Source organism: Lemur catta, chromosome X, assembly GCF_020740605.2.
Source record: "Lemur catta isolate mLemCat1 chromosome X, mLemCat1.pri, whole genome shotgun sequence".
NCBI lineage: Eukaryota > Metazoa > Chordata > Mammalia > Primates > Lemuridae > Lemur > Lemur catta.
In genome coordinates this window covers 34,331,933-34,355,428 of record NC_059155.1, presented here as the reverse complement: position 1 = coordinate 34,355,428, position 23,496 = coordinate 34,331,933, and the positions used below count along the sequence as shown (strand labels likewise).

Below are 23,496 nucleotides of genomic sequence, written 5' to 3'. Positions count from 1 at the left end.
ATGAAAGGTAAAAAGAAACTAGGTAGACAAGAACTATGTGAATAAATTCCCCTGGAAATGGTTGCCAAAGTAGCACCCTTCTCATATATCCTTGAGCTTCTCCTCCTAAATTGTTAACCTCCTGAAAGTTAGAGATTTTACTAAATTGTTTGATTCATTAGAATTGGGGCCTGTGCATGTGGTCAACAAATGATTATTTAGGTGCTATTCTGAACAAAAGAGTGTATTATAATTTTTTGATCAGGGAGTGGAAGGGTGGGGGTTGGAAGTTGCAGAGACCTTGGGATGAAAAGAGATACATAAATTGCTCAAAAACAGAGGTTGTTGTTTCTAATCTAGCTGGCAGAAAAATACAGGCAATTTAAAGGAGACTATCCAAGTGTTTTAAAACCCCTCATATTACAAGCAGAAAGCATAAACACTGAGGAATAAAAATGACAGTTGGGCTTGGCAAGTTTAATATGGGACAATGGAATTGAAGAGGCAGGCAAAATTATTTTTTTTGCTAAATTTTGAAACCAATTTCATAACTATTGCAGTTCAGTGCAATGGCCTTCTTTTCCCCAGGGCCATTCAAATGGTGAAGATTTAATGAGTTAATATTTCTAAAACTCGTAGAACAGTGCCTAACACATAATAACTTTCTTGCTATGTAGGTGTTTGTTAAATAATTAAATAATTCCAAGTCTTACACACACTGAGTCATGATTGTTAGGGACTCCGTAAATCCTAAAAGGAAAAAAAAAAATGGTTCTGCTACCTGTTCTTCAGGACTTTTCCTAATATTGTTGAACCTAACAGTGCTTGCAAAATGGAGATGAATGTTTCTCACTAGCTATATGAACTCTCATGAGATTCGCTTTAATTTTACTTCATTGATTTTGATTTTTTCCCTTCTCCTTTGTCTAGTGCATCCAGATGAATGGTCTTAAAAGGAAATCAGCCCTTCTAGACAAAGACCAACAAAATCGAGGGATTTAAGAAATGAGCGGGGACCACAGATGTCAGAGCGTACAAATTGGGAATGAAGTAATGTGGAAACTCCATGTTTTTTTCTATTTTTCACGAATATTGGCCCAAACTCCTGCTGAAAGCTGATGTTCCAGCATGTCCAAACTATTGGTTCTTTTCGAAATCGGGCGCCAGAGTACTCCGGCCAATGCCATAGAAGAAGGCGCCGGGCTCCCTGGAAACGCCCCGCCCCTAAAGGGGCGGGGCGCGGGGGCTGGGCTCCCACGCATGCTCCGTGCTCGCTGGCCCATTGGAGCGACCGCCGGGCGCGTGCGCAGGACCCGATGGGCGCCTGGACGCGGAAGAACTGGCCCCGTGGAGGCTCCAGCTTTTGAAGCGTGGGAGGCGGAATAGGCTGCAGGTTGTAGATTTTGGCCTTGGCCCTAACGGGTTACCCCGGACCATTAGAACCCAAGAGAGGAAGAAAGAGGCACCGCGGCGGCGGCAGAGAGGCTGAACCCCCCCACCTGTCTTCAAGGCGGGAGGAAAGCAGAGAGGGGAGAAGCACCGATCCTGGGGCTCAGGAGCCTCCGGGACCGGGTCCCGGAGCATGGGAGGCTGGACGGGGTCCCTGAGCATGGCGAGCTGGAGCCGCCGAGGCAGCCCGGCCGGGTCCTGCCTGACTGTTAGGTATTCAGTGCTAGCACTGCCCGGCCAGCCACGGCATCTGTAGCGGAGTACCGCTTGCGGTCCTCGGCGGGAAAGATAGCAGCATGAGTTCCGCCGCTGTCTAGTTTCCTCCCCCTCCTCTTCTCCCTCGGTTCTCCTCCTTCCTCTCTCCTCTTCCCTATACCTCTTACTTCTTCTTTCCCGCCCCTGTACTCTTCTTTCCCCTACCCTCGACCTCCTCCATACCCTCAGTCCCCCTTTGCTCCGTCTTCCTCTATCCCTCTGCCTTCCTCCTCTTATCCTTTCTGTCCTGCTGCTCTTCCATCTATCCTTTTCCCTCCTTTGTCTTCGTTTCCCTCCTCCCTCCATCCTTGTCTTCCCTCCATCCCTCTTTTTTATCCATCGTCTTTCTTCATTCTGTCACCCTCCACCACAATCTCTCCATCCTCCTCTCTTTACTCACCACTGTCCTCCTTTCCTCATCAGCATCCTCCTTCCCTCCTCCTCCTCTCCTACTTTTCTCCGCCCCCAGCCCCCAAGCCTCCGCCCCTTATCCCCCGCCCCCAGCTGCCTGCCAGTTCCCAGCAGCTCAGTCCTGCAGTGAGAGTCTTGGGAGTCCATAGCTAAGCACCAGGAGCTGAGCACTGCCCGCTGTGCCTGCCCACAAGTCTCAACATGGCTCAGGAGAAAATGGATCTGGACTTTGAGCCTGATACATCTGATGGGGGAACCCTGAGGAGATCTAACAGCGCTCCCCTGATCCATGGGCTCAGGTGAGCAGGATTGGGGAGGATGGAGTACGGGGTTCAGGGGCTCCTTGACCCGGTGCAAGCAGTCTTCCTTCCCTAAAGTGCGAGTGCGAGCTCATCTGGGGTCTCCAAACTGAGAGAGTAGGGACTTGTTTGCTTGACAGTGACTTGAGTCCCAAGGTGGAATGAAAGTTTGACCCCAAACTCTGGGCAGTGTGGGAGAAACAGGGTCCCTCTCTACCTGGGCCTTGTTGTCCCACTCTAAAAGGAACTGCAGAGAGCTTCTGGCTCTTCTGACAGGTTGCTTGCTCTGCCTAATTTACAGCACGGAATGTCAGACCGAAGCCCCTGGAACTAGACTTGCAACTTGATACCTGTCTCTAAGAGCAGCTATTTCCAAGCTTAGTTTAGGAACCCTGGCATTCACAGAGGTTTACTTTAATAAATCACAATTTATCTAATCACTTGCAATTAAATGATATGTTCACATCATAGTAAGTGATTTGGATTTGTCCTAATGTTTTCAGATTCTAAAACTGCCTGAAATACATTTCAGTGAATAAAAAAAGAAGGGTGGCTTGCAGCTTAGTTCAGTGAAAACACAGGTTTTAGAAAACAATGGAGAGAATTGACCCTTGAATTTTAGTGGTGGGGTCTTGTGTTTTCATGTGAGTAAGTCCCCAGGGGATCTATTTTAAGGTAGAATCTTGTGATCTGGAAGGTTAGGTCCGCTCACCTCCTGAACCTATTGCATTTCACTTTTATAAGTAGACAATTCATCTTAGGTAGAGAGCCAATTTGTGAGACCCTGTAGAAATGGCATTAGTCCAAAATGGGGATGGAACTGGAATTAGCCAACAACATATTAATCAAGCACAGTGAAGGCAAAGAAAGAGGTAATCCTTGTCTGTTGAATTGATGGTAATATTTGTGTTTTGAAGCAGGTTTACTTTTTTCTTTAATTTTGAATCTGAGGGAATGATGAAGTGACTTTTTGCTTTCCTGTTGCTGTTCTTGGCCCTGCATTTATTTTTGATACTGTAAGAATAAACTGCTCTTTTTCTGGTTGTCCTTTTAAATCTGGTAAGCAAGAAATTGCTAGGGACTTGGGCAGTCTTAGTGACCTGCATTGTGACTATTGTAGAAAAAGCATACTGTTTTTTGAGTCATAACTGAAGTAATTACTGGAAAGTTAGCATGATGTGACAGAAAAAGGTGAGGGGACCAGGCCTGATCCCTATTTTAACTAACGAGCTATGATCATGAATGAGTCATTTAACCTTTCTGAATCTCTGTTTTCTTGTTTAAAAAAGTGGGGGAACTGAATTAGGTGATCTCGGTGATCCCTGGAAGCCTGATCCAGTTCAGTTCTGAAAATCCTTCTTGAGCTCTTATCGTAGGCATGGCACTCTGCTAGGCACTGCAGGGATATTATACAAGGATGAATAAAACACCTCTCTACCAAGGGGTTTAAGACACACGCATACTTTAGTAAGAGGTGAAGTAGGTGTCTCAGGAAGCATTTCATCTCCCAGTGTGCTCTCTAGGGTCAAAGGAGGGAATGATTGCATTAGGTTTGTGGAATGAAGGGAGGTTTGTGCCATGCCTTCATGGAGGGCATGGTATTCGAGATGGGTGTGGAAGAACAGGAAGGATTTTGACAGATGGTGGTAGGAGAGAGGGCATTTGAGGCAGAAGGGGCAACATGAGCAAAACCTCATGTTGCCCCTTTATTCAGTTGAACAATGGCATTTAAAGGTAGGACACATGTTTGGGGCAATAATAGGAGACGTGCTGATCGGGCTCATGTATTAGAACAGGGTTCCCAGCCCTTTTCATGTCATGACACACACATTACAAAGAACAGTAATACCCGTAGTTCCTCTAGGGCAAAAAGATGAGGCTTCTCATATCTGGTGATAACCAGTTTGGAGATGTAGCTCTGACCAGAAGCAGCTAGAAGCAACCAGTCTGGAGCTCCGCCCCACACCTCTCAGAGCTGCCTCCCAGCCACTGAGGAGATCATATCTTGGCAAACCTATAATCCACAGCACGACGGTTGGGAAGCTCTGCGAAGAAGACGGTGAGGAGTTCATTCTCTGTATGAAATGAGCAGCCATCGAAGATTTCATTGTTAACTAGAGAACTTATGCTAATATATTTGAAAGAGATCTTCAATTAGAAGACATTAATAATTTTCTTTTTATTTTTCAGTGACCTTTCACAGGTTTTTCAACCATACACATTTAAAACTCGGAGGAATAGCACAACAATTATGAGCCGTCATAGCTTGGTAAGTATCGAAGTAAGTATCTGAAGTGATTTAGATTGGGGAAGACACTTACAGATGTAGTTTTTTCTTAAAATTATGTGCTATGCACAATTGTTTACAAAAGAAAAGATTTACTATTTTACCTATCTTGTTTACTGCTTATGCCGTAGCCGTTCAGCTTTTGGTACAAAAAGGAGACCTGGTTAAAATTTTTTTCTTTGCCATGGGACTTATGTATTTTTAAAAATTGTTGATTGGTATTTGTCACTACTTGCATCATGGTTGTGAGGTAAGTCAGGATTAACTTCTAATTATAGCTAAGAACAGTGGTCTTTATTTGTCCCAGAATGCAAAAATTGCTTAAACACCAACGGAGTATTTGTTTCTGACACTTGTCTGTTAGACAATGCTGGTTTTCCAAAGTAAAGACTCCTTTAAAATGCTTATATTTATATTCTCAGAGGAATTGCTGATTGTGACTGTTCTCTATAGCCAGAGCTGTTGGGGATCGCTTTATTAGTTGGCCTCATTGGGAGAAATTATGGTGAGGTTTTTATATAATAGCAGTTCACCTATGGAGCTCACTTATTCGGCAGCTTCAATTATCTGGAAGACATCTGAGATGTAAGAAAACAGACCTCTAAATGGCTGAAGTAGATTTCCATAGTCTATGCACAAAGGTTCATCAGTTTATTTATAGGAGAGCCTCTCTGACCTCTAAATCATCTAAAATTTATGTACAATTATAAGCTTCCAGCCCAACAATGTGTGAGACGCAGCAAATCAGTAGAGGTACATTTGGGTGAAAGGTATACTAATAGCTACTAGTGAGGGAGGAGAGGGAAAAACTGAAAAGCAGACAGAGGTTTTAAAAAAATTAGTTTGTGGCTTAGTATAAGGGCTAAGAACCTGTTAACATTACCCCGAGGATGTCACCGGCATAGAACCATATAATAATTTCTGTTCTTAAGGATACCAGGGTCATTAACTTTGTCTTAAATTCTAGTAATACCCTATACTTGTATTTCACATGTTACAAAGTACTTTCACACATTTAATTCTCATAGCAACGCCTATAAAGTAGGCAGGGCAAAAGATAATTTTTCCCAATTAAAAGAAGCAGCCATTGAGACCCAGATGATATAAGTGACTTGCTCAGAATCACACAATTAATAAGTGGCAGAGCTGGTATTAGAATAGAGATCTTCCAGTGCCATTCTATTTGGTATAATCTGTTTAAGAAAAGGAAATATAACACATTTTAGAAAGATTTCCAGCTGAAGTGGCTAGAAGTACTTAAAGGGGGAAATGTTAGTGTATGGAGAATTGATCCACTTCACCTCCTTCCATAAGGATACTGAAAAATATTATTTATTTTTGCTGAATATATGAAAAATGTTCATAGGTGTTACACAGCTATGCTTCTGATAATAGTAGCACAGCAAAGAAGTGAAAATGAATTTGCCTCTTTACACTTCACTTACCCCTTTTGAAGAATGTGAAGATTCTTATCAACTCTGGTCTAGGCTCATCTCTCGCTGCTCCCTGACGAATACCCCTTTGCTCTGGCTGCACTGAAATACCTCGTTTCTGAAGGGGCCGTGGTGATTCACTGCTCTTTCTTGATCCCTGTGCTAGCCTTCACCCCATCCCCCTCTCCCTTCTAGCTTTCTGGTCCTTCAAAACTCAGTTTAATCCTTATATCTTCTCTGGGCAGGCTCCTGCAACTATCATAATATTAATTACACTGTGTACCTTATATCACAGTATGCTTTATAAATATTAGTATGCTTGTCTGAGTCTTAGGGTAACCTGCAAAGAGTAAGGTGTCGGCGAATGAAATGGAAAGGAGAGTTCTAGGAAGGAGGCATGCAAAAATAGAATCTTCGTGGTCACCAGCTGTTAGATATAAGGGTTGGAAGAAGGAAGATTCCAAGTGACTGAAATTTTGTTTCTTGGTGACCAGGGCAATGGTGCTGCCTTGATTAGGAGAACAGAAATGGAGAGGATTGGTAGTGTGAAGGGGGAGAAGATGAATTCTTTTGGAGAATGTTGAGTTCAAGGTGCCCCTGGCCGCATGCTAGTCTCCAAAGCAGTATTCTAAATCTTTTTGGTTTTTAGTCTGTGCCAGCCTCCTGTGTCTCTACTTTTTACTTTGAGCAGATGACCCTTCTCGCCTCACAGAGAAGACAGATACCTATCTTGTATAAACGTCAGCTTTCTTCGCCTTGAAGTGTCTTTACCTTCACATATGGCAGTTCTCCCTAATGGTTCATAAAAGCTTTTGACTTCCCTGTCGCTTTGCCTGGTCTATTGTCTCCTCTCTGTCTCATGTCTTTGCTGTCTTCCTCATGGGCTCTTTTCCTTCCACCTTCTCCTGACTCACACATCCGATATGGGGAAAACAAACTGTTTTGTATTTCATAGGTCTCTCCTCCCCGTCTCCAAGCTTTTTCAAAGCATAACCTACACTCCACTGCCTCTAATTCCTGGTCTCATTTCTGGCTGTTTCGTAATCACACTGCTTGTACCACAACTCTGTTATTAAAAAACTGTTCTTGCAAAATTCATCAATACCCACTTAACTGCCAGTGTTGGGGGCTTCATTTCTTTTCCCCCTTGAGCTCTTTGCTTTACTTAACCCCTTTAGTCAGCATCTCCTTGGAATGCTTGCCTTTTTTTTCCATCTAATACATTACTGTCGTATTTCCAGTGCTACACACAGCTTTGCTGCTCTCTGTCCCTCTTTCTGGTCTACTTTTCAGTTTCATCTAAAATTGTCAAGTTGTATATTATGTAGATGTTGCATCTAAATTTCTGATTTTCTCACCAGTCAGTTTTTGGCCATCCTCATGTTGGCTTTTCTGATAATTTCACTGCCTCTAAGGTCTCTGGTTCTCTGACTGACACATCCAGGCTGTCTTCCACGTTATTCTGTTAGAAAGTCTTCCTGCTGTATTTGCTTGCCTCGTAGCTTAGTGTTTTTCAAATGACCTTATGCAGCATTCACCAGTAAACACATATTACTTTCATAATGGAAAAAAATACTTTTTAAATGGATTTTACTGGTAAAGTTTTTGTCTTTTCAAAGCCTGGGAGAGGAAAAAGTAGAAGAAAGGGGTGGATAAAGAAGGGATATCTTTTGAGGTAAAATATTTCAGCGGATAACTTTTAAAAATTTTACCTGAATTAGCCTTTGCCTAAAAAAACTTAGAGCAGTTTATCACCATTTTATACTGCTCACTATATTAATATTCAAAAATGTCTTCATAGCATAGGGCCACTTAAACAGGATAATTGTCTTATTTGGTTTTATAGTGTTACAAGTTTATTTGCATTTCATGAGGGAATAAATAGTAGTTGTTTATATTGTAGCTATTAGACCTCTTGAAGATCTGTTGATATGAATTGTATCTTACAGTTTGTGACCAGATTGTGATTATGAAGGAACATAATTTGGCCCCCAAGTCATTTTTGCTTTGTGTTATTTAAAAAAATGATGATTTAATATTTTGAAATTTTAAAAAATGGTGATATAAGGGAAAGCATCAGTTGTTTTAAAGATACACTGTGTCTTTCCACATTGATCTTTCCTTAGCTAGTAAGATTTGTGGTGATAGCATTAGTGATCAAATTTTAGGATTGATTTAAATCATGTAAGCAAAATCTCCTTATTGCAGTTTTAAAGTGCTTTCTATAGACGTTAATCATAGACAAAATATTGTACTAAGCTTATTAACGTGTCTTCTTCCACTGGTGCATTGGTAATAAAAATTAATAACATTGGTGTTTTTTTTCTTTCCCTTCTCATATAGTCTCTTATTTTAGATAAGTGGGATAATGGATATTTCCAAGGTCCAGAGTCTTTTTTTCCCTAAATTTACGCAGCTTTGCATTCATTTGGGAAAAGTGCTAAAGTCAGTGTCTGCCTAGCGACAGATGGTGCTTTGAGGTTGGACACCTGGTGTACTTTCTAAAGACTGAATGTACTGCCTCTAGTGCATTAATGTTCAGTGATTTAAAGAGCTAAATTTCTAAGAAGAATATGAAAAATTATCTTGGAAGAGGTTGTACACCAGTACTGACAGCAGACTGCTGCTTTGTGATTCAGAAAATAGTAAATGTTTACTTTTTCTTTCCAGTTGCTGTCATCCTCACCTAATCGTATTCCTAGTAGCAGACTGCAACAAATCAAAAGGGTAAATTTTACTTACTAGCTCAGATTGGAAATTTTTTGGATTTAAAATTTTTATTTTTATTTTCATTTTGAAGATTTAGATACTAAAAATGAGTTAGGATGCAACTCTGGTTAGTTGGAGACAGATTATAGTTCTTCTAAGTGTGTGGATAAAATATAGATATGGCATGGGTGATAATCTTAGAATGTTCTGCTCTAGTTTATCAAATGAGGTAGAAAAGTCTTTTTATTTTATTTGAAATTGAAAACTTTATGGATAAAAATTACATCTTTATTGCTAAGTTCTGGGTTAATTTTAAATAAATAAAGAATCAAAATTACGTCTTTAGCACATGTGTTTGTTTTTGCAGGAAGAAGGCCTGGATATGATGAACAGAGAAACTGCCCATGAAAGGTTAGTGTTTTGCAAGAGCAGGGCCTAGCCTAAGACATGTCTTATTTGTGAACACTGATGACCTTTCATTTTGTTTGTTTTAGGGAAGTGCAAACGGCAATGCAGATAAGCCAATCATGGGATGAGAGCTTGAGCCTGGTAAAGTTTGCCCATGTCTGCTTGGTTTTTATTTTCCAGAAACCTTTATGTCATTTGCTGGCTTCATTAACTTTTGCACACACTTCTGTCCCTTCTGCATCCAGATTGATACTTGGTTTTTTGATCTCTCTTTTCCTAGCAGAATATTAAAGTATGTACATTTCTATTCGAAAAATGTAGGTGTGTTGTAGTAAATAAGAGCTGTGATGTGCTGAATTTGTTACAAGGAGATGACACTTTATGTTTACAGAGTGATAGTGATTTTGACAAGTCGGAGAAATTATATTCTCCTAAGAGAATTGACTTCACTCCAGTTTCTCCAGCCCCTTCACCTACCAGAGGATTTGGAAAGGTAGGATGATTGACAAGATATTAACTCTCTTTTACACACTGAGCTGTTTACTCTCTAAAACACATGTACACAAATCACCTCACTTTTAAAGGATCTAGTGACTTGAAGGGAAATTAGTGAAAATCTATAATTTAAAATATATATGTATATATATATATATGACAGACACATAGCTAAGCAAGTCTAAGGATGTTGCTTCTGTCATTACAAAGAGAGCCTTTTGAAAACTGGAGCGTTAGAACTATTTTAATATTAAATATGTTTTTTCTAGCAATGCTTTTCACCATCCTTACAAATGTTTGTGAGCAGCAGTGGGTTGCCACCAAGTCCAGTTTCTAGTCCAAGACGATTTTCAAGGTAAGCAAACTTGAATTTTAAATAAGGTTGAAAGGCTACTCATTACATTTCATTTGTCTCTCAGATTAACTTTTTCCCCAGTACTTCACTATGAAAATTTTTACACATACAGCAAAATTGAAAGAATTTCATAGTGAACACCCATATACCCACCGCCTATATTCTACTGTTAACATTTTACCAGATTCTTTTTTTAGACTTAGTATTGATTTATATTCAGAAGGGACCCACACATACAGAGGCATGCATACATGATAATATATACTTTCTAAGGATAAGGGAAAAATGTTTTAATATCATAGACTGGTCAAAATCCAAATAACTTTTTAATAAGGTATATTTTTCTTTAAACTCTTGTGGGTATTTTGTCTTATAGAATGATTTTTTTAAATGGCTTAAAATACCATGTTATTCCAGATTGCCATATATGCCAGGTCAAATCATGTATTGGCATTTCAGTTAGTCAATTATGTAAGAATTTTCCATTTCCCCCTCTATGACTGTGAATTTTATTTATTTGTTGGGCTATAATTGCGATTTATCTTGCATCTTGGAAGTACTTCATGATGTCCTGTTTGTTTATTCATCAAAGCAGGAGGAGCCAGAGTCCAGTCAAGTGCATTAGGCCCAGTGTTCTTGGTCCTCTTAAAAGAAAAGGTATGTAGCAGCATGGTGACTACAGTTAATGATACTGGATCATATACTTGAAATTTGCTAAAAGGGTAGATCTTAAATTTCTCACCACACACACACACACACACACACACACACACAAAACTAGGTGAGCTGGATAGATGTGTTAATTAACTTGATTGTGGTCATCATTCCGTAGTATGTACATATATCAAATCATCATGCTATACACCTTAAATATATAAAATTTTATTTGTCAACTATACCTCAGTAAATCTGGAAAAAAAGAAAAGATGTATCACACTTCTAGTTTTAAACCTAGCCAAGCATGAATTAAAAACTAGAATTCCTGTCTGAAATGAGCATATGGCATTGCTTTCCTTTTTCCTAAAGAAATGCAAAGTATTCTTCCCAATGTATGCACTGCTGATTCTCAATTTTGTAAATTAGTTATTTGATATGTATATATTTCTTACACTTCCTTACTGAATCTTATTCATATATTCATATTTTCATTATATATTCCAAAAATATTGCCTCTCAGTGATCTGAATATAAAAGAGATGCGTAGTTGATAAGTTGCAGAAATATATGGTAATGTCTTAGCAAATATATCCATAAACATGCTGTATGGTCAAACATAAGATGAGGTTCACCACCCCCATCATCAAATTATGCCTCGGCAAAGCAAGAATTGCCTTATATTCAAGTCTATAGAGCTTTTGAAATAACTAGGTGCTCTCTTAATTACCTTATTTTGAAGCACAAAGCACTAAACCAAAATGGTCTCAATCAACGCTAGTTTTAGATGCTTATAGAGAGCAGCTTATGGCATCTATTTCTAAAAAGGTGAAGAAATTTAACACAGGTTTAGTCATTATTCCTGGGCATATAACCACATGATTGCAAGTGTTGGGTGTCATTTTAAACAAGAGTTTTAACAGCAACTTTAAAAAAGCAATGTACTTGTGGCTTTGGTGAAAACTTTTTGATATAGAATCATACACAGATTCAAAAAGTGCTATATTTAAGACAACTTAAAGTTAAAAATGGTGTGCTCTAGAAAATAGATCCTGATACAGTAACAATATTTGTATTTAGTGTATAAGTTTTATTTTGTAAACAGTCTTTTTCCTTAATATTGTAAGGAGTCATTTACAATCCTAGGAACCTTCTCAGGGGCTACTAAGTGAAAATAACACTTGGAAATAAAGTTATTATTATTAACATAAAATCTGTTGCAGGAAGTTGTTGGAATTAGTATGGTTATTTAGTTTCACAGCTATTCCAAAATATACCAGCAGATGGAGGGATTCTTTGCTAAAAAGGACTAAAGTCTGTTGCTAGTGAGAAGGAGTTGAAAGCCCAGCAATAGCTTTTAAACGCTGCATATTAAAGCATAGAAAAACAAATAAAAATATAACTTTTCCTGAATTTCAGTAATTTTCAGAATAGCTCCAGAGGAAAGATAATATGAATTAATAATATGGAATAAAATGAATATTGCATTTATTCTTCCTTGATTTTTTTTCCATCAGAAGAATCTTGTATAGTTTGAAGTTCAAATTTACTGATTTCCTACTGGAGTATAGATTGTCTCATGAATCAAATTATCTTTAACAATCCATTTCCAAGCTCAGGTAAAGAACTTTAAAACCAAGGAATGTGCATGTTTTAAATAATAGCTTATTTTATTTTATTTTTATTTATTTATTTATTTATTTTATTTCTGCTTATTATGGGGGTACAAAAGTTTAGGTTATATATATTTCCCATGCCTCCCCCCACCCCGAGGCAGAGCTTCAAGCGTGTCCATTCCCCAGACAGTGTGCATCACACTCATCATGTAGCTATACCCCCATCCCCTCCCCCTACCCCCCACATCTGTCCGACACCCAATTGGTGTTATTCCCAAATGTGCACTTAGGTGATGATCAGGGAAACCAATAGCTTATTTTATTTTTATTTATTTATTTTTTAAAAAATAAGACATGGTCTCACTGTGTTGCCCAGGCTCATCTCAAACTCCTGGGCTCAAATGATCCTCCAGCCTTGGCTTCCCAAAGTGCTGAGATTACAGGCGTGAGCCACTACACCCAGCCCATAGCTCATTTTGAAAGGGCCTTTTTCTGTCTGATTTAGGGTTGTTAGTCTTTGTATTCCTGGTGATAAAATGTTAAGCTTTATTCCTATTGGTGCAAAGATTTTCTATTACCAGTTCTGAGAAAAATCTGTAGGATTGACGTGGTCAGTACAATACCAATTTTGTGAATTGAATAATAATTGCTTCCAATTACAGATGTGCTTTCAAACATATTTTTAATCTTCAGTTTTACTAAATAGTCTAAAGCAACTTTTTGCTTATACACTATTTATCAGGCTACACATTTTTTAACACATTTGACATCTCAGGAAATGTTCAGATATCAAAATACATAAAATCAATAGTCTTTGCTAACCATCTAGCATAAAATATTTACTGTGAGCTTCGGCTATTTGGGAATACTTCATTTCTGCTGTGGTTAGCCTTGATTCATCTTGCCTGATGCAGTCAGTGTTCTATTCTTCTATTAAAGTACATGAATATATCCATAGCATGCTACATATAATGAATAAGAAGTTTTTTTCAGGATTGCTGACTTTTTGGTTGAGTTCTATGTTAAAGCACACGGGAAAATATCTTTTAGGTAATGGCTTGAGGAAGTATTCTGAGCTTTGGTTAAACAAAGATCACCTCATTTTAGCACCAAGCCTGTATTTGTAAAATTGTTTTACAGTAGCATCATCTCTTTCTGTTTTAGGTGAAATGGAGACAGAAAGCCAGCCCAAGAGACTCTTCCAAGGCACTACCAATATGCTATCTGCAGATGCTGCACAGTTGTCTGATCTCAGTTCATGGTAAAAAATGAAATAAAATCAAAAGGATGTTAGGGTATAATCCATTTAAAAGAGCCACATCAAAAGTATTTTGGGATAATTTAAAATATTTTCAACTTTTTATCCATGCTTCCATAGAGAACTGTCAATGGAGGTATAGATAATGTGAAAAGACAGATTATTTGAAAGTCATGAGTACTTCCTTTGCAAGTATGTATATCTTTTTGGTACCTTCACTTTCATTCCTAGCTCCTGGTAGGTCAGCCTCTCTCGAATGGTGCTAATAATGTGGTAGAGTGTTAATAGCTGGATGGTGTGAGAGTCTCTGGGTTGCTGTGGGTAACATGCATTGATTGTAGCTGCTCTGCCTGCATTTTGTATTAAATCCTTTAGACTTAGCAGAGGATACTAGCATTCTCTGAAGCATGAATAGCATAATGAATAGCATTATCTGTTGTTATAAAATCTTTTTGAAAATTTTGGGGTATTCCATCACAATGCTAACTGAGGTTTCATTTTTATGGTGACACTTCCTGATTCTTATGGTCTAGTGACACAAATTTTTTTTAAAGTCTTACTCATCCGAGTTTAGATCTCTAACTTAAGGACTTTCAGTGTTTTTGTGAGAAAGTTAACTTCTTCTCCAGTATCTGAAGTTCAACACTTGGATGCTGGCATACATATTGAAGGGAAGAGGAGGGGTTGGAGCAGTGCCCAAGTAATATTTTAAAATCTTTCAGTATGTTCTCAACTCATCACTGAGTCAACTCATTACTGAGTACCCATGTACTAAATTGTGTAGTGCTTTTCAGAATTTTTTGGTTCCCTGAGTTTTACAGCTGAGGGTCTTTTTTAAAAGCCCACGAAGACACTCACTTTACAAATAGCAGGATCACCAGACAAAGTGATATGCACTTATAGTCCCAGCTATTCTATTCAGGAGGCTGAAGCGGGAGGATCACTTGAGCCCAGGAGTTCGAGGCTGTAGTGCGCTATGATCATGTCAGTGAATAGCCACTGTACCTCCAGCCTGGGCAACATGGTCAGACCCTGTCTCAAAAAAATAAAAACATCAGGATCATATCCTCTACATGGAAGAAGTGTATAAGCCCCTTACAAGGTATAAGGATTGACGATTCCTTCTTCCCAAATCACTTATTCATTGTTTTATGTAAGACAACCTGTACTTCTAGTCACAGATTACTCTAGTTTATTAGACACATCTATTGCGCTGTTCTAACCTTGGAACAGATGGCTTTTAGATTGTTCTAGCTGTTTTCAGCTCCACAGTCTCTTTTTCCTCTCATCTCTGTCTGTCCTTGGTAGTTTAGCATGCTAATTTTGATGCAGAATGCCTTTCTAGGTATGTAGATGATTGCAAAGAGAAAACTTCTGAAGCTTGTCAAGAGGACCTAGTGGATGAAACTCTATACTTAGTGGAAACTGCATATCACTTTTATGGTAAAGCGTTTTTTAATATAGGCATATGACTATAAATAGGTTTGCTTACCCAGTTACTAACCAAGCAACCAAATTAAGTAAAAGATATGACAGTATTTTGCCAAGCTAAAATCACACAAGGTGAGGTGATTTATTTTTATGTTGTCTTAGGGTGACTGTGCAAGATGCCTTAAAACAGGTTCACACAAATAAGAAAGGAAAGGGAAGGTATACGAAGATTCTCTGTCCTTGTCCAGACGTCAATTCCTCTGAGCAGTGCAGCCTAAGCAGTCTATGATGGCAGCTATTGTGAGACTTCGACTTCTGTTGCCACTGCTACCTTACTCCGTAGACCTATGACTGGCTAGGAGAGCCCTGGGAACGTCGACACTGAAGATGAAGGAAACTTTTGATCCTTAAACGTAAAAAGCTGTTGCCTCACACAGCTAACAAGCCGATGTATGGCTCAAGTAGTCTGAAAAAGATACCTATTACTCAAAAGTCACAAACCTAGGTGTCAAAGATAGTTAAGTAATTAAACATTCAGATTATGTTTTTAGTCAGTTTATAGCATCTGTTCTTCTGAGGTTATTAAAGCTTAAAATTGCACTAAGACTTTGGGGCTACCTTATATGTTAATGATGCTGACATTTATATCTACAATTAAGAGATTTTAAATGTGAACTATTCCTTTTATGTAAAAATTGGATCCTGCTTTTACAGAAACTTTTCTTCTATGTCTTTTTTGGAGGGGGCGGGGGGTGGAATAGGGTCTTACTCTGTTGCCCAGGCTAGAGTGCAGTGGTGTCATCATAGTTCACTGCAACCTTAACCTCCTGAGTTCAAGTGATCCTCCTGCCTCAACCTCCCGAGTAGCTGGGACTACAGGCATGTGCTACCATACCTGGCTAATTTTTTCTATTTTTTTGTAGAGACAGGGTTTCACTATGTTGCTCAGGCTAGTCTCGAAATTCTAGCCTTAAGCGATTCTCCTGTCTTAGACTCCCAAAGTGCTAGGATTACAGGGATGAGCCACCACACCCGGCCCTCTTCTCTGTCTTTAATATAGTTTCATTATCAGAATCAGACATCCATATTCTAAGAAATGGACAGAGCTGTATTCTGGTTTCTATTGCCAAGGATGGCAATCTACTTGATAACTAAGGAAACAATTTTTATGCTACCTTTTAGGGAGTGGAAAACGGATCAGATCCTTAGTAGATGTTATCTCGTCATTTAAATCTTTATAGTTTGTTCCCTGCCCCACCCCACAAAGGAAAGGAAAATATGAGTTTTACAACCTTTCAATTAAAGTTTATATATTAGATAATGATCTTTAAAATCTGACATCTTTGAAGTATAATTTAAATTTGAAATGTTAGTCGGGATCCATTTGAAGTTTGTGGCCAGATGGGCATACTTTTTATTTCATTTTTTTTTCTTTACTAAATGAACATTCTTAAATCTTTGCCAACCAAATCTGGGAAACATCGTCAACTGCAAGGCAGAAATTATGTCATTCTGCGTTTAGTCATTATGAACATCAAGAGTTTGAGCATAACTCAGAAGTATACCTTTGCATGGTGCTTTGATTGTTTTTGCATGTTGGGAACTCATGTTCTGCTCCTCATTCTGTTGGGAGTAAGACTACATGTATCTGCAGCATGCTATATCAAATAGAGCAGTTTTCAGGGCTGCTGGCCATACAGTAAAGGTTAAGTTGTAGTCTATTCTACATAAAAGGAAAAATTCTCCCATGAATTTTCTTACACAGTGCATCAGTGTTAATGTGATAGGTTTAACATTTTTCATTAGATTTATCTTAGTGGTTCAAACATTTTTAACGTTATGTGTGTTGACAGATACAAGAATAAGTTTTAGTAAAGGGCAAAAGATTTGTTCTGAAGAGAAACCAGAGCATAAAAAAATAATCATGATTCATTTAATAAATAATAGGAATGTGTTCATATACCTTAGAGATGTTTATGTGAGCAGCTTAGACATCTGTGCTGAAACTTTAAAACTATCTCCAACAAAACCGTGGAAATGATCATATTTAAATATGTGATCTTAAAAACTGAAAGATTATTCAGAAAGATAATGCTGGGCCCTCTTAAGGTAAGATAGTAGAGACCAGAGAACATACCATATGTATCAGTTTAACCCACAACAAGGTGTGTGAGGATATCCTGTAGTCATACCTTATAGTAAAATCTAGGTATATACTTAGACATGTTAGGGCTGTGGCTAATTTCTAGGGCACTTACCTGCCTGCTATCAATCTGACAGAACCCAGCTTATTGACTGGACAAGGTACAAAGTGGCTCAGCCAGGTGGGGTGATAGCATGAGTCACACTGGACATCCTAGTTTTGTTGTTACTTTATCATTGGAATATTTTAATGATTCGCTTATACTTTCACCCTTAGTTTTTCTAGACAGACGGTGCTACTTTAAGTCATAAGTGCTTTTGGTTGTGTAGTTCAAACATAGCCTCAATATGTATGTTCAGTGCCTGGAATAAATTAGCTCAGTTTTGATTCAGGTACTCCTGTGTTCAATTTGAATTGCCTAGGTCCTTTGCTTTCCTACTCTTGTCTGGCTTTCAGCCATCAGTCTAAATAAGGCTCATTAGAACCTCCATCAGAGCTTAAGCAAGGAAAGGAAGAAGAGAGAAACTCAAATTGGACCACACTTTGTTGCTTTTAGAAGCTCTGGTAGAAGATTTAATAATGGACACTGTGAAAATTACTTTTGTACAGTTGATCTCTCTGTGGATTAAAAAAATCACATAAGTCTTGCTTAATATGGATATAATAACAATGGGTGATTTGTGACCTGTAGTCTCTGTTTCCATGCCCATGTGTAGTCATGCCAGATTAATTCAAACAGAAACTAGATTTTAGTTTAGTGAAAATGTCTGGTTAAAGGTTTACCAAGTTCTGAATCTGAATTGCAATGGAGACTAGATATGAGTATGCTATTTTTCTGTTATGAACAAAATTGTATACATTTGTATTTTATTAATAGAGAAGAAATTCTGAAATGAAATGTTCAAGTTTATTTTTTTCTAATTTTCTTGGTAACTTTTCCATTAGCGTATTAAGGTAATTAACAGGGTTAGAAGACCAGTTTCACTGCAAGAATCATGTTTTGTGTTTTGGAATGAACACAGGATTCACCCAAGCAAGCAGGTCTTATTACAAATGGAATCTTTTAACCCAGAGCTTAGCATAAGTCTGGTGGTTGGAATAAGGAATTTTTTATTTATATTCAGATTATCTGATTGGTGGCCAAATTTTAATCTAACCCTGTTTCTTCCTGCCAAGTAACATAGAGCATGTCCTTCAGCTGCCTGGCCAATATGGGCTTTAGGAAAGTAAATTCATTTTAATATTAGTCTAGGCAAAAAGCTACAGGAGGAAAAATCGCGTATGTTCCAAAGGCAAATAGAAAGGTCTTTTGATTTTCCAATTTCTTGGATTATCTGTGCAACTTTCTTTCAGTAGTTTGAATAATTCATATTTTAGACCCATTTTGCCTTTTGGTTGAAAAAACATCAGAGCCGGCTAAATTTTCCGAACTTCTTACTTAAAAGTGGTATTATTAATGATGCATTTGACAGCAGTGAGTATAGAGTAGGAGTAGTGTGGAATATACTGTTTCCATTTTTATTTTTACTTTTCCGAAGCCTATTTCTAGGTTGTCTCCACCTAAATACAATCCACAGGCAATAGAATAAGATGACATTTTGAGGAAAAATGGAAGAACAGAGAAGCAGGGTTGGGGGATGAGGACATATTTCATTGAGAGTGGTATAGGCCCCAGAACTTTCCAAATATACCATAAGTTACTTAACACTGGTAATATATTAACTTATAAATTCATAAAAATGATAATATTAAAGATAATAACATTTCAACTTGGAGCATATTAGACCAGAATGGGCTTTTGCAAAGGAGCTAGTGACCAAACTTAATCTAGAACCCATTATTTCCTGATTCATAATTCCTTCTCCAATCCTATGCTTTTTTCCTTTTCACAAATAAGAAGTATGTCTGTATAAATTCTAAAACTGCCTGACAACCTCTTCAGCTTTTCTCTTGCTATATTCTCTTTACTCTTTGTATCACAGCCACACTATCCTGCTTTTGGTTCCTAGAACTACCCTTGCTTCCTCCCAAACTTTACCTAGTTGGTGCCTACTCATCCTTCAGATTACAGCACAGATATCACTCTGGGGAGCCTTTGCCTGTTCCTCCAAATTAGATCAGGTTACCCACATTATGTACTCTCATGTCCCCTTGTGTCTTTCATTTATTATGTCATTATGATTATACTTACATATTTATTAGCATCATTATTTAAATGTCTGTATCCTGCACAATACTATAAATTCAAGGAGGGCAGGGACCATGTCTGTCTGAAACACCATTATATTTCTAATATCTAGTCTACTTGCTATACTTGGCAGGCACTCAGTAAATATTAGAATAAGTGAATGAGTGAATTCGGAGCAAATATAAAGCATAGAGCTTTATATATTGGATTGATGGGAATCAAAGCCAGAAAGGCAGCTTGATGCAAAATTGCAAAGGCTCTCAATTCCATGCTGAAGTATGAAGCCGGGTTTATGAGGCAGGCCAGGTTGATTGTTGGGAGCAGTGAGCATCTAGGCTGGATGGGGAAGGTATGCCTGGGCTGGGTACAGAGGCTCTTGATGCCCAGAGGAGGAGTTTTAGTGGAAGGATGGGAGCAGGAGCCAGTTATCAGGGTTAAAGAGGCAGTGGACTAAGAGGGTATTGAGACTGTGGATTTAGACTATTCATTTTAGAAGCTTAACTAGAGAATCACTGAAAGAAAAAAGAGTCTTTTAGAGATAGTAGAGAGACCTTTGGGTTTCAAAAGTGAGAGGAAAGGAAACAGTGTGAGGATTTTATAAAATCAGAAAAATATAAAAGATACATAATTAGAGGGGAAAATCATTAAAAATATGTTTGAATTGAAGGTCCTTTGGGAGTGGGGAAGTGGTTAACTCTAGGGCAGTTGAAAGACTGTTTTAGAGTAGAGGAACTATCAAGCAGTATACTGGATCGATCGAACGCTTCAGACAGTCCAAGGATGGTTACCTCAAAGAGCAGCCATTCTTCTTACTCCAAGCCTGATAGGAAGGTAAGAAGAGAAATACAAGGATAGAAATCTCTTGAGCTGGATATGAGGGAACTCCCTCACAGAAACTATGGAACGTCAAGAGGAATCCTTGTATGTTGGACAGTCTGGTGCCTCCAGGGGGGTACTCAAATGATACAGGACCATGAAAATCTTACTTTGGATTTCTGTAACTTTATAATTTCACAGGTATCTAAATATAGTATGTTATGTAGTTCATTGCTGTCGCTTTTATGCTTTTTATTATTTACAAGTGCTCTACTGATTTGTGAGTTCTTGAAACTATGTCATTGCATGTGATGTTTACCCTGATAGATGCATTTGCTTATAATTCTTTTTGCTTTGTCCTCAGTTCAGATATTTTGGATGGCTGTAGTAGCAGCAGTGGCTTATCCTCAGACTCACTGGCTAAAGGCAGCGCTACCGCAGAGTCTCCAGTAGCATGCTCCAATTCATGCTCTCCGCTCATCTTGATGGATGATCTCTCACCCAATTGACTTAACCATTTCTGATTCAGCGTTTTAACTGCTGTTTCCTACGTAAAACATTTAGTGAGGCACGCAAAGAACTTTGATCCATATTGAGGATTAAAGTTTTGCAGATTTCAACTATCCTGATGCTGTTATTTTTTTGGCATCTCTCTTCTCTAAAGTTCAATTCTATGGTTGTAGTGACCTTACTAACTTCTATATTTGCTGATCTCATTTTGGATTTAGTGACTATATCTCAAATACTTATTTTTGATTGCTTAGAGGATATTTGTTTTTCTTAGTGCCTCAAAGAGCACCTATTTTCAAGTCTATATGTTTTAAAGAAGGCTCTGATGTGTAGTCTCTATAATGGTTCTTTTCTCCAGCAGTGATATGACAGAGTTGATCAGAAATTCTCTTGCTTGAGAGATTTTTTTTTTGTTCTCAGTTGACTACATAGTTTCACATCTCTTTATTTCATGATAATATACAAATTGCTTTGGATTATATTAAATTTTTATTTTTCTGCATCAGCTTAAAATACATTGTTTTGTTTCCCTTTCCTGTTTGAGCTGCTTATGCCATTTCTCACAGAGGGGAGAAAACACGCTGTTGCTTTCATTACTACCCTTATTGCTTCTTTGCTGTTGGAGTATGTGAGGTGAGGATTGATTTTTGTGCTGAGAATGTAAATGGTCTTACAGGATGCCCAGATTAGTCACCACAGGTTCTTATGACTTTGCTACCACAGTTGATATTTTTCTCCCCAAACCTGTTGCCCTAAGGAATATATAAAATATTATTGATATTTCTAGGTGGTGTTATCAAGGAGAAGAAATTCCTGCCTTGACCAGATGTGTGGAGCATCTACAAATGAATGAATAATGTTATTAACATACAAACCACTGTGTGCAAAAGCATCCATGGAGCTGTCAGTGTCTCGGGTGGTATTATGAGGCCTTGGGTGCCTTGGGGTACACTGTCGTCCTGTAAGGGATGTATATCATAAGGTAGGGTGAAAGAGGGGGCTTTATGTATGTGATTGCCACATACTGTTTTGGTTGCTGCTTTTTTCTGATTCCTTTTTGTCGTTGCATTTGTTGTGTCGTGTGGTGATTGGTGTTTTGGTTATTGCGTTGCCACCAGAATAGGGGTCCAGTTCTTGTTCATACTGCCTTATAGTAAGGGCAGTTTAATATCTACAAGGAAGCTTTTAGGAGCTGAAAAAGTCAATGTTACTGTGCATTCTGCTTTTAAGATGCTGTTTGAGCTATGAACAGTGTACGTGCTAGTAAGTGTGAGGTACCATAAGTTACTTAATTTTTCAAAGAGAAAATTTCTGACTGAGCTTCTTAAGAAATCTGAATGTAGTCTCTTGTTGTGTTATTTATTATTTGCAGCTGTGTAAAATGTCTGTCGTGATAGAATTCTTTTAATGTTCAGACATTGTGGTTGGGTTGTCTGTGTTTAATATGCAAATTTTCCTGCTTAAGATCATAATATTCCATTCTTAAATGAATGTAAGAAATGAAAACTACTGCATTTGTGTCTTTGAAGGTAAAGATCCTTGGATTTTAAAGGAAGATGATGTGCTTTGAAGGTACTCACAGACTAGTAATAGTGTATGGCTTGAAGGGAAACCCATTCTTTTTCAATTACAAGATAGCATCACTTAGCTTGAAATAGTGCTGTTACAGCATCAGATGTGTTCTTTATTTTAAATTGTAATCATAACAGCCATTAATGGCTTCATTTCTTATATTGCTCTTTCCTGTGCAAAGCCCATAATCCTTCAAACCTAACATAAATGTATCTATTATCAAGCTTGTCCCCTAGTATGCCATTATAAAGAAAAATTTCTTTGATGGTATTTGGTGTCTCTCTTCTGTTTGGAAAAGATCTATGTCCAAATGTTTCTGCCTCTACAATGATAATAGATGGTTTTGTCTTACAGGAGATTTATCCACCTTCACTCTACTGTCTTCTTTGCCTTAAAGGGACACTTTTGGCCATCATTTTTGAGCTCTGATTTAGGACTGTTAAGAAATAACTTTGAAACATGATGATATTTAAATTTGTTTTTGAAATTCGGTGGAGGGGTAGAGCTGGGGCAGGAAATTGAAATTGTTCTGATGGTATGAGAACTAGGAGGCAAGATTATTCACTTTATTATTAAATCAAGATTTGTCTTTAGTTTTTATTGTTTATATGGACTAGAAAGTTAAGTTTATACAGGGATTGTTTTAAAATAAGTAAAAGAGATGCTAACCCACAGATGAGCTTTGTTGACAGTACCCCTTTATTTTTATATAAAGCCTAATATTTGAAAAGTGATCATTGCTATAAAACTAAAATTCTTTCTTCCTGTTCTAATATTATATCATATATTTCAGGCTTCTATTTGAAAACAAGTACAAGAGGTGATACGATAAGAAAATCCTGTAGATAATGTTTTTGCTTGATCAACTTATATAATCATTGTTTCATGATAACTGCTTTTGGAATAATAATAAGTTTTGTGAAATGCTGGCCTTGTGTATCTCTTAGAATGCAAATTTAATAAAGTGTGTGTACATGCATAAAATTTAGAAATGTTTTAAAAGTCTATCTTTTATTCTTATTGGTAATTATTTTCTGCCTCCATATCCCAATAGTTCATTCTCTGCCTCTAATCACAGATCAAGTTTTGAAGAAAGGCTATCAGGAACACATAAGAACTAATAGCTATATTGAAGTTTGGGCTGTTTCCAAAAACAAAGAGAAACCTCTCCAAATAATCTGTCAAATTTTCAAGAGTATTTTGTAGAATTTGACAATTTAAAAGATTC

General features: G+C 37.9%; 2 protein-coding genes and 1 non-coding gene across 16 annotated transcripts in view; 2 read left to right on the top strand and 1 right to left on the bottom strand.

The window, feature by feature from the left end:
* Positions 1-2,114, bottom strand: part of LOC123628563 (P2R1A-PPP2R2A-interacting phosphatase regulator 1-like) — a 60,302-nt gene extending 58,188 nt beyond the window's left edge. For all 3 annotated transcript variants that reach the window (XM_045538339.1, XM_045538344.1, XM_045538340.1), the window contains exon 1: positions 2,084-2,114. The gene's annotated coding sequence lies outside the window, so the exon portion shown is untranslated. The remainder of the gene's footprint in view (positions 1-2,083) is intronic.
* PABIR2 (PABIR family member 2) lies at positions 1,278-23,256 on the top strand. Of its 12 annotated transcripts, none has more exons than XM_045538351.1 (10): positions 1,278-2,393; positions 4,584-4,662; positions 8,784-8,840; positions 9,190-9,233; positions 9,317-9,371; positions 9,622-9,723; positions 9,995-10,080; positions 10,676-10,737; positions 13,515-13,611; positions 21,484-23,256. In XM_045538351.1, the coding sequence occupies exons 1-10, from the start codon at positions 2,296-2,298 to the stop codon at positions 21,551-21,553; spliced, it is 750 nt and encodes a 249-aa protein (XP_045394307.1). In that variant the 5' UTR covers positions 1,278-2,295; the 3' UTR covers positions 21,554-23,256. The 12 variants fall into 12 exon arrangements, with proteins under 12 accessions (XP_045394307.1, XP_045394302.1, XP_045394306.1 ...); XM_045538346.1 differs by having other exon boundaries at positions 20,551-23,256; XM_045538350.1 differs by having other exon boundaries at positions 10,673-10,737.
* On the top strand, positions 16,629-16,770 carry LOC123629010. The gene has a single exon (XR_006731880.1). It is a non-coding gene; the product is annotated as a small nucleolar RNA U109 (small nucleolar RNA).
* Positions 23,257-23,496: the final 240 nt, after the last annotated feature.

What these genes read in the sequence shown, in the direction of transcription:
- PABIR2 (XM_045538345.1), top strand. Translation starts at nt 2,296, where the DNA reads ATGGCTCAGGAGAAAATGGATCTGGACTTTGAGCCTGATACATCTGAT. An exon ending in AGAGAAACTGCCCATGAAAG is followed by an intron (nt 9,234 to 9,316) that starts GTTAGTGTTTTG and finishes TGTTTGTTTTAG; the next exon opens with GGAAGTGCAAACGGCAATGC. An exon ending in CTACCAGAGGATTTGGAAAG is followed by an intron (nt 9,724 to 9,994) that starts GTAGGATGATTG and finishes TGTTTTTTCTAG; the next exon opens with CAATGCTTTTCACCATCCTT.